At 40.4% G+C, this 11,142-nt stretch overlaps 1 protein-coding gene across 1 annotated transcript; it reads left to right on the top strand.

Annotated features, from left to right (window-relative positions):
• Positions 1-385: 385 nt before the first annotated feature.
• On the top strand, positions 386-3,851 carry pou4f3 (POU class 4 homeobox 3). Its single transcript, XM_026328797.1, has 3 exons — positions 386-400; positions 2,420-2,557; positions 2,913-3,851. The coding sequence occupies exons 1-3, from the start codon at positions 386-388 to the stop codon at positions 3,849-3,851; spliced, it is 1,092 nt and encodes a 363-aa protein (XP_026184582.1).
• Positions 3,852-11,142: the final 7,291 nt, after the last annotated feature.

The raw sequence follows: 11,142 nt of genomic DNA, 5'->3' as shown, positions 1-11,142 counted from the left end.
CCAGACTACAACATATTAAAATATCACTGAAAAATGCATGAGCAATTCTTACTTTAGGAAGTAAAGTGAAAGCACTCAGAGTCTATTTAGTTTAATGCACAAACTTTCGGCTCATCTCAAGGGAAGAGGCCTCAACGGTGCACAGTTCCATGCCACTTGGTGACTGGGATGTGGCAAATGATAGAACTGGGTTGGATGCCATTTCCAGCCATTAATATTTTATATGTATATATATATATATATATATATATATATATATATATACATACATACATACATACACAATCACTTCTATTCATTTTATTGAATTTTATATATATATATATATATATATATATAAAAATATACATACATACATATATATAGAAATGATTTGAAAATTAAAATGACTAGTTCAACTGTTATGGGAATAAGTAATGTTCTGAGATGCTAATACTGAAAAAATGTTTTGCTTGGTTATTAAAATACAAATATATTTCCTCTGGTGGCTTTAAGCTTCTGCAGGACTCACTGAACATCAGTTTCATTTATAGGCATTTTAAGTCAGGAAATATGTGAAAGAACTTTATACTGATCTTTGGGTTAAATTTAGGCCAAGTTACCCATTAGTTACCCTTAGGCTATAATCTAAACCATGAATTGGTTCATGGATGAATGAATAAACATGTTATTTAGGATCATAGATGCAGACTAGAGGTTGCATAGAAGAAAAAAAACATGTTTGGGTCGTGGTGGATGAGACGTGCTTGGAATTATTACAGTATTAACCAAAGGTAATTACTGAATGCCAAGCTCTGCATGTCCATACATTTGATACATTAATATTTTTAATGTTGTTTAAGCATGAAAATGAATAAAGTATGTTCACATTTTCAATGATCAGCTGAGAAACAAAAAAGACTCACCACAGAGGCTAATGGAGTGAATGCTCTCAGTGTAGTTAAGCAGAGGGGAGCTGCACCTGCATGTAGGCCATAGTTGTTACATTTAGCCACAACACTCTTTATACAACATGTCATAAGCAATCTTCAGGATATGAAAAGCAGAGTGATGACAGAGTTGTAAACGACTATTAAATTATGAATGACTAGCAATAAAGAAAAAAAGGTGAGGAAAGGCACTTCATGCTTTATTCACACTAAATCTTATAAATCCCTACACCTAGCATTTTGTCCATATATGGTTTTACATTTAAACTCCTTAGAAAATACACAAATCAGAGTTACATGCATCTCTGAAAGTTTGGCTGCAACAGGTTTGCGTGGTGAAAAAAGGTCTCGGCTGTGCTAATCTGTGTAATGAATAAGAACACGCCAACGTGGTAATGGATGCCTGCCACCATGTTCCTAAATTATTCAGTCTGGGGAACCAGAGAGGCGGCCAGAGGGATCGGATGGACCCACTGTGTCATCAGTCCTCCTCTGGCCGCATGGCTCCTTTTTCGGTGCGTCTTAACCAGGCGGCCACATGAGACGTCTGAAAAGCGGCCCTGAGAATGAGCGTTCAAATGTGAGAAGACCGGGCCAGGGCCTTTGGGTCAACTCCCCAACAACCTAGCAGGCCTTAGACACAATATGAAGCATGTGGGACGAAAGCTATTATTCAGCTTGTCTGTGTTTTAACGTCCTCAACTGCACAAACCCGTGATGCGCCGTCCATGGTGCTAAAAAACTGGGTCCAGGGGTTAGATCCATGGCTCCTGATTTGAGTATGCTGTTTAATACAAGTAGCTACAAAAACTTTCACTGAGTATCTTAGCTACTATCCCATCCTGACAACTTCAATGCACGGCAGGTTGCATAGGTTAGACGAGATGTGCCTTATCCCCAGCTGAATCTGTCAATGCAAGATTGCAGACTCGGAATAAAAGTGAAAATACAAGTTACAACCATTAATCGGTTGGATAAAGGTCGACAATGTTGAATTGAAGGGCACGTTGTAGGCCTGTATAGCACTAAGTCAACAATATCCACGACTGACTCCAAATTGAGACAAGTTTCATTTCAGAGATTTCATTCCCAAAACCACTTTTACTAATTATTAGACCAATTGTACTACTAAAATACTACAAGAGCTTGTAGCTTTATAATAGATAACGGTAGATTTTAGAAAGTGACATCTTAAAACACAAAAAGTTCGATCAATTGACAGTGTTTCATTAGAATATCATACTGGCTTGGTTTATTTGACGCTTGCGCACAAAGGTCAAAATTTTGCAACTTGTAAGTTGAGCAGAGGAGCAGGTGGGAGGGAAGGAGGAGCAGGGAGGCTGAAAAGGAGGAGGAGGGGGAGGAAGAGGGAGAGAGGGATGCCGGGAGGCGCTGGCGATGTTACCAGCTCAGTCTGGTGAAGGAGAGCAGAGGAGCTCTGTACCTTTTCGCTCCCCGGCTTTCATGTCATGGGCCACATTGCTTGAGAGGTGCTTGCAGGGAGGAGGATGATGACCATGAACGGCAAACAGCATTTCTCCATGCACCCGGCTCTGCATGAGCCCAAGTATCCCGGCCTGCACTCAGGCTCGGAGGGCATGCGCAGAGTCTGTCTGCCCGCCCCGCAGGTACGTTCAGGTCGGGGGAGAATGGCTGTGGAATATACTGGGTGAGAGGGGGGAAATATCACACTGGAAATGTCTGTAAAGCTGATTTGACAGGACTTTGTTCTATCCACTGTCTCCCTCACTCTCCCTGTCTGTGTTGCCCCTCTTCTCCTGCCAACCCCCCCTCCTCCCCCCTCTCATCCCCATGTCTATTCAAGCAATGCTCTTGCTTTCATATTAATTTTTATGACCTGCGCTTTGAGGAGGGTTCTCTCCTCTTCTCGGCGCTGCTTGCCTTTGGAAAATGTTTTTTAGATCCTGAGAGCTGCCTGACAGAATTCCCCACTGACTCCAGTATGCGCACTCTTGCTTGCAGCTGCAGGGCAATATATTCGGAGGCTTTGATGAGAGCCTGCTGGCACGGGCAGAGGCTCTGGCGGCTGCTGACAGCATTGTCTCTCACGGCAAGAGTCACCCGTTCAAACCAGACGTGACTTACCATACCATGAGCAGTGTCCCCTGCACCTCAGCCTCCTCTTCTTCCTCCACCACCGTGCCCATCTCCCACGTCCCTTCCACCATCGCCTCCCACCATCACCACCACCACCACCTTGGACAAACCCTGGAGGCCGGGGACCTCCTGGACCATCTTTCCACCAGCCTGGCCGTGACCGGGATGGGTGCTCCGGAGCCTCCAGGGATGACCTCGTCGGCGCACCACCACCAACACCCTCACCATCATCTGCAGACCATGGGGCAGCTGCACCAAGCGATGGCAACCATGGCCCACCCCCACTCCCTGTCAGTGCACGGCGGCATGGCGTGTGTCAACGACGTGGAGTCGGATCCAAGGGAGCTGGAAGCCTTCGCCGAGCGGTTCAAGCAGAGGAGGATCAAACTCGGGGTGACACAGGCAGACGTCGGGTCAGCGCTGGCAAACCTCAAGATACCCGGAGTTGGGTCCCTGAGCCAGAGCACAATCTGCAGGTTCGAGTCCCTCACCCTGTCCCACAACAATATGATAGCGCTCAAGCCGGTCCTCCAGGCCTGGCTGGAGGAAGCCGAGGCTGCGTACCGGGAAAAAAGCAGCAAGCCGGACCTTTTCAACGGGAATGAGAGGAAAAGAAAGCGCACGTCTATTGCCGCGCCGGAGAAACGCTCTTTGGAGGCTTACTTTGCCATCCAGCCTCGACCCTCCTCGGAAAAAATTGCGGCAATCGCCGAAAAACTGGACCTGAAAAAGAATGTGGTACGAGTGTGGTTTTGCAACCAGCGGCAAAAACAGAAACGAATGAAATACTCCGCTGTACACTGAGTTTCACACATCATAAATAAAATAGCCTACTACATTTTTGATCGAGTGATTAATAATAGCCTAAGTAGCCTAACTAACAGGGATTTATCAACAGATCTTCACGTCTCACCTGGGATTATGTCCAAAAAGACTGACTTCAATTTTTCATTTCATGTCACTAACACTTCGCTGTTGCACTTTTTTGATTTTGTTATTGATATGGGACTATAATGACTGTGTTGTAGACATTGGACGGTGATTTTGATGTTGTCATGTATCTTGTACACACTAGGTAGCCTATATTTTCAGTAAATTTACCCTGACAGTTCGTCACATTCAGGGATATTAACTCACTTTTTTTTAAAAAACATCAAATTGGAAATGGTGTTAATTTTTCTTTTTTTTTTTTTTTTGGTCGAGATCAGAGTTTCTCCTCCACATCACTGGATCGCACATGCAGAATTACAACATATCTTCAACAAAATTTTCACCTTTTTCTCCATAAGGAAATATTTAAATGAAATGTGAGCTCTCTTCGTGAACTGTGTGGTAGTAATTTGCGCACAACAATGTCTTATTCCAATAACTTAAACATGGTATGACACACTGAATCTGTTTATCTTTACTTCTTTAAAAATGGAAATGACACCGTCCTTTATGACGCACATCTGGCTGCTGCTATATTTTGGTATTTTGATGTGAACGTGTTTTGGAGCATAACAGATGGCCTACTATTATAAAAATATAGGCTATAATATAGCCCTATCCATCACCTAATTTAAGTATTTATTTTTCCTCACTATTCATTGTGTGAAGTTTAAACTAAATAAATTATTGATTATTTTTTAAAAATCTTCTGAAGGAGCGACGTTGTTATTTTTGTGCTTTACTAAACAGTTTTATTTTGATCTCGCGGTTACGGACAGAAAGGAGGAACAATCTTTGTAAACTGTTTGTTGTATGGGAACTCGCCGGACTGTTTTATTTATGAATCCCCAAACCTCTGTTGAGATTAATTATGAATTGTCGTACATGATCCAAGCCCCGCGGAAAATAAAGGGCCTCCATCTTTACAGGAAGGTTCAAATGTGTTGCAAACGGCCCCTTCCTCTCTAATTAGAGCAGCTTTAATTATAAATACCTCATGTCACCGGGTTATGTCGTGCATGAGGTTTGGAATTATTAAGTAATGACGATGCAATATTAATCATATGGACCTATTGGTATAAAACGAAGTAATGTAGAGGAGCTGGGAGTAGAAGTCTGACTGGGAACTTTGATGACTCTAGGGAGAACCGAACTGGATAACAGGTTGACAGAGGAAAGCGGGAAAGTCAAGTTTGAATTTTTATTTTCTTGCCTGACTTAGTAAGTATTTTTCCTCTTATTATATGTATGTTTTATTTGAGTTTAGCCGAAATGGACACAACGTCCGTTTTTCTAATTTATAGGCCATCGAGACGATTTTACATTCTTCTTCTTCTTCTTCTTCTTCTTATTATTATTATTAGGGGTATTTATTATTATTATTGTTATTGTTATTTTTGAAAATGACTGCTTGCCCGTGGGATTTAGTAAATCAATTTTAGGCCGAAAATATTCAGATTCAAAGTTAAAATAACCTCCAATTCCGGCTTATTCTTTGAGTAGAATGCGCTCATAGCAATAGCTAAATATTAACCAAAAACGTCTCTACAACAAATTAAAATAAACAAAAACTCTATCAATGAATGAATTCCATCGCAATCCCCCTTGACCTGCCGTTGTGGGATTTTCTCGGGGGGACTTCTCGGTGGGGGTGTGAGGTGTGGCGATCGTTTCCAGGTCTGCAACTACCTGGAAACGTTTGTGGCTGCTCTTAATATTCTCTGATGCTGAGAGAAGATTACTCAGTCTGTAATTTATGCTGTTAAATGTGACTTTGTGAGAGGAGGGCAAACTACTGCCTCTTTCTAAACAGCCTCGCGCTTTTCAGGACATAAAAAATAAATAAATTAGCAATAACTTACTGGCAACAATTATCCAGTAGTGCTGTATTTCATATAACAGGACAACTGCTGTAAAACAAACTACAGTACATTTAAAGCGTACTGTAAAATTACATACAGGAGTATACTGTCATTTCTTTACCATAGGCCTACTGTATAAAGAAATACAGTATTGTACAATTATTTATTTTACAGTGCTACTGTATAACCGCCAGTATATTCTCTTGCATTTATTACAGCACTGTTATTTAGCTAGCTGATATAAAATAAGAAAAAGGATAACAGAAGATTTGACTGCAAAAAAAGCAAACATCCATCCGTTATCTATACCTGCGTAATTTCTTTTTAGGGTCATGGGGATCTGCTGGAACCTAAAAAAAGCAAATATTTTATTTTAGTTACATTTTTTAAATATAAAACATCTCATGAGTCCAATAAATGACAATTCAAGAATTTCTCACTGTGGGTGTTGGGGAGGTCAGGATGAAAATGATGGTGATGGCTAGGTGAGGAGGGCGCTTGTGTATGGTGCCACCATGTGTAGCAGGGAGACAACTTTTGAAAAACAAAAATTAATCACTTCAGGCAAATATTACTCTAAAACGCCTAACTCACAGTTTTTACTATCTAATCGGTCATTTTATGTTTATGTAAACTGGAAGAGAGAGAACTTGACACACCTGATGAATGTAGTTTGAGGCTCTGCAGAGCAATAACAGATTGCAAGAAAAGGTCTCGGTCCTTCGGCACAGCTCCTGTATTGTGCATGACAGCGAACAAACTTTAGTTAAAATGGCATCAGATAGACTGAATGCTAACATAACCTTACATGCAAACATCCAAAGCCAAATTCAAAGCTCCATTAAATAATATTAAAAGTGTAGCTAGTTCACGTTGGCCCTCAGCCTACTAACGGTATACAATCAAATTCGCAAATCAAGTATTTTTAAGATGTGAATTATAATTTAATCTATTTGAACTTATTTACAAGCTATTAGACAAATGTGCTACATTAATGTTAGCTAACGTTAGCTAGCTAACTTTAACTGACGTTAGCTAAGTTAGCTAATTTTAACTAACGTTAGCTAACTTAGCTAGTTGTGACGTATTTATTAACGTTCACCTTTTGACTACAACGTTTAACTAGCAAACTTTAATAAAAACACACAACGAAGTTAAGTAAGGCCAGCTTAGCTAGCGTTAGCTAGCGTTAATGCTGAAGCAAAGTTATTAAAATGAAAGCAAACAGTAGTTAACTAAATGGCTAAAAAACATCCATCCGTTAGCTAAATCTAACGTTAGCGTTAGTGAATTAGATTTAACCTAGCTAAAGCTAATATAAATCTCATTACAGCTGAAAAGAAAGTTCTCCGATGTTAAAACTTAACGTTACCATAAAACTCGGCGACTCTTTTATTTCAAGATGTAACGTTAGGCTTGTGTTATTTTCGCGCTCAATTAACATTACTGTATTTAGATTTACAGTAATGTTAACATTTTCCCAGAATGCACCGGAAAACATACTGTTAAGAGCTAAAACAGTACAAAAGTGTCAAGAATACAGTAAAAATGTTGTGAAACAAGAAAACTACAGCAGTTAACATACTCTAACTATATGTTGAAAATACAGTAATAATACTGAAAAAAAAAACAGCAATAGGCCTACAACTGTTTTCAGCTGCACTCATTAAAGAAGATAATTGTTGGTGGTTCAACAAAAGCCCCATATCTTTGCACTGAATCAGACATAGGCTAAATGTGAGGTTAAAAAAGGTGATTCACCGTGTGAATAATTGATCTTTGTAATACCCGTACCGATATCATAATGTACTGACTGTGTTGTAAGGTGAGCTGAAGGCTTGTGAGCGTTAGTAGCATGTGGCGACTGAGGGCACTTGAATTATTCAGCAGCAGCTGAAAGGTATATTGCATTTTCTGATGCAATAATGGAGACGCGTTGGTTCTACGGGCCAATTTGTGCATTTGTTTAATATGAAAAGTCGACTGAACAGAACCTTATGGAGACTGATTTACAGGTAAAACAGTTACGAACAGTCAAAGGTCAAAGGTAAAGGGCTGAGTAAAGAAGAGTTTGAGACAGAGAGAGATAGAGAAACAAACAAAAGAAGGAAATAACAGAAAAAGAAAAGATGGGAGGGGTGTGAGTGAAAGACTGTGTGTGAGATGTTTTCATGCAGGGAAGACCATTTCTGACAGAATGAGGATGAAAGCTCTGTCTAATTGCTGAAGAATGCATGCACATACATATACACATGGCCTCTCTCACTCCCTCTCTCCCAAACTCTCCACTTTTACACACACACACACACACACACGCAGGATGGCTGTCATCCATGGGAGCAGAGTGAGGGAATGTGAGGATGTGGGGAGTGGGAGCCAAGACACCCCAAACTCAATAATTCATCCAGTGCCAGTAGCAACAAATGAGAATGTGACCAGAGCGAAGGAAGACAGCTACCTCTGCGATCTCTATTAGTCACCTTCTATTATCATCAGAAGCCAAACCATGCAGCTGAGGATTCAACCTACTGCTGAATTCTACACAGCACAGGCGTGGAAACACACACACACGCCCACACAGTGAGATTGTGTTACTCTCTAGAAACTTGAGGCCAGGATGATAGATGTCTTCTAAAGTTATAGTAGGAAATGCTGTCCATCTGCAGCTCCTGTTCCCTTCTCTGTTCTCTACACTGTGGTGTGTGAATCCAAAGTAGTTTTGTGTTTTCTCTTCAGATGAGGGCAAAGAGATTTTATTAGTAGGAAATAACTAAGTACATTCACTCAAGTACTGTGAGAAGAACAGTTCTGCTACTGTACAATGTGTAAAGGGGAAACACTTGTTACTTTCCAGACTATGATCTTAAAAATCTAAAATGAGCTTATAAAATACAAACTGAAAAGAAAAAACACTAAATGTATGGATTGAAAATGAAATAATGAAAAAAATCGTCAGTTTCAGCCTCAGTATCACAACTAAAACTTCATTATTGTCATTGGGGATTTTATAAGTGAAGCAAAACTTTGGCTGCTGTTCCTGTATTTGCAAATACATCTAGTCAGGTACAAACACACTTTAAACTTTCTTTTCACACAATATTATCAGCAGCTCTGCATAGAGACAGTTTAGCTTCTGTGCCAGTTTGGTGTGAAGTTAAAGTGTTTAATACAACATAGTTCAGAGATTATTGAGATGTGCACAGAGAGCAAGAAATGTCCCTCCTTCAGCATGATAAGGCATCAGAGGGATCACAGTATAGTTAATATTTCAGCATATGTTAATAGCTTTCTAGCGTTTTACTTCAGTATTTTCTTCAAAGTGCCCTGTTGTATATTTCTGTATGTCGTATAGCCTATTTATCTTCCAATTAAAAAATACAAAATCATAGCAGCAAAAGGACAAACAAAGGGCACAGGGCATCATATTAGATATATTCACAGAAATCCAGTTGCTTAATTCATTCAGCAAGCCTGAAGAAGAAGTATTATACACACCATTCATTATTCAAATCCTCTCCATTATCAAAGTACCCAGAGAAATAAGATTAACCGAGCCAGAAATAACTCACTGTGGCGTGATTTTTTTTTTTCTTCCACGAAGCACTTAGCTGGTCAGGTACAGGTCTGCACACACACTCAGATCAGAGTATAAGAACGTATAATCACTGTGCTGAACATAATAATCCTCTCCAAGAAAATGTGGATGTAGTGTAGCGAGATAAGGGACAGGCAGAAGATGAAAGAAAAAAAGAAGCGAGAGAGGGCATGAGCTGAGGAACAGAAGAAGGGGGGAGAGTGATTGTAGTTACAAAGAAGAAAGAAAAACTAAAGAGAGAGCACATAATGACAAAAATTGCAGAAGGAATAAAATGAAATAGGAAAGAGCAAGTAGTCTCTGAAAAAAACAAAAACAAAATGGTGCTAAATTAATGGAAACCCATAAATAAATAAAATTTAAGTTTAACAGAAAAACAAAACAAAAAAGGGAATCACAGGAAAAGTTGAAAGCAAGACTCCCACCATGTCTGTCATCCTGACTGTCTGGATTTAGTTCTTTTCCAAGCCCAATGTGTCAAGGTGAGTGTGTCCCTGCTGGCCCGAACAGTCTGATACTAAACTCCTCTGACAGCTGGAGCACCCAGAGGACCCACAGCTAAGGAGATTTTGTTGTCCATCATCAAATTTAAAATGATGACCATTAATCATCTTCTTAATTAGTTTTTCACTGTTCCCTTTAAATATGTGTACAAGAAAAACACTTAGGTAAAATTACATTTCTTTTATGTAACTGTACATGCAACCAAGAGTTGAATATCTCTGCTCTGTCAGACAGGCCAGAGAATACATGTTTATAATATGTTTAACATTTGTGGTAGATGAAAACAACACGGTCAGGAGACAAAGTGTTTTGATAAAAGACAGCAATACTTAGTGGCCCTGAGGGTGAAAAACATAAACTGGGAAGTGAAAAGCAGCTTGGTGTTGACATTCCCCATCACCCCACACACTGTACACTGACTGAGGGCACATGGGAAAATAACAATGGCAGCGTCACTGTTGATGAACTGTCTTCCCTTCTCTCTCTCTCTCTCTCTCTCTCTCTCCATGCACGGCTGTGCCTTTGAAGACAGGCATGAAAACCGAGCTAGGCCACAGTGGGGCCCCTGAAGGTCCCCTAGCAGATGCAGTCATCCGCCCTCCTTCCCCCATTCTGTTCCCACTGGCCCCAGGCCCTGAAGACAGCCCCAAGGCTAATCAACCAGGAACACAATAAAACAGCAGCAGAGGCAGCCAGTGCTGAGTGAGCGCTGAGTCTGTACAGATCAAGGGGAAGATCATAACAAAATTGTACTCAAGTCCCTCTAAACACTAATGATCCAGGGCCGGCTTGGCCTTTTACACACCGAACAAGATTTATATTTACTTGATGTTGGCTAACAAGCAAAGGTTTGAACTTGTGAGGGTTTGGATGCAGTGATCTTCTTTGATTGACAGCAAAATATCTGCTGGATCCCATCAGGGGAACAAAGCTGGTGTGACATGGTTGAAAAACAGGTCAGGTTATATTGCCTTGGGGTGAGTCAATGTTATTTGCATACTAGCAAAAATGCCCCAATGTGGTTTGCATTTGTAGCCATTACGATGTTCTCTATAACCCAAACTAATGGTAATCAAACACGCCTAAAACCAATATTATCTCTTCCTTGACTGAGCCATGTGATACCAGTAACATTGATTCTTTTAAGTTTGCTCATTGCAAAACGTAATTGATGAACAGAGTGAGTTTATCTTTTTATCACCCA

The sequence above is a fragment of the Mastacembelus armatus genome, chromosome 14, assembly GCF_900324485.2.
Source record: "Mastacembelus armatus chromosome 14, fMasArm1.2, whole genome shotgun sequence".
Lineage (NCBI taxonomy): Eukaryota > Metazoa > Chordata > Actinopteri > Synbranchiformes > Mastacembelidae > Mastacembelus > Mastacembelus armatus.
The sequence above is the reverse complement of the archived record's forward strand: the minus strand, read 5'-3'. Positions and strand labels throughout refer to the sequence as shown.

Bases quoted from the DNA above. Each gene is read 5' to 3' on its own strand.
- pou4f3 (XM_026328797.1), top strand. The intron at 2,558-2,912 runs GTACGTTCAGGT...TCTTGCTTGCAG, and splicing joins TCTGTCTGCCCGCCCCGCAG to CTGCAGGGCAATATATTCGG.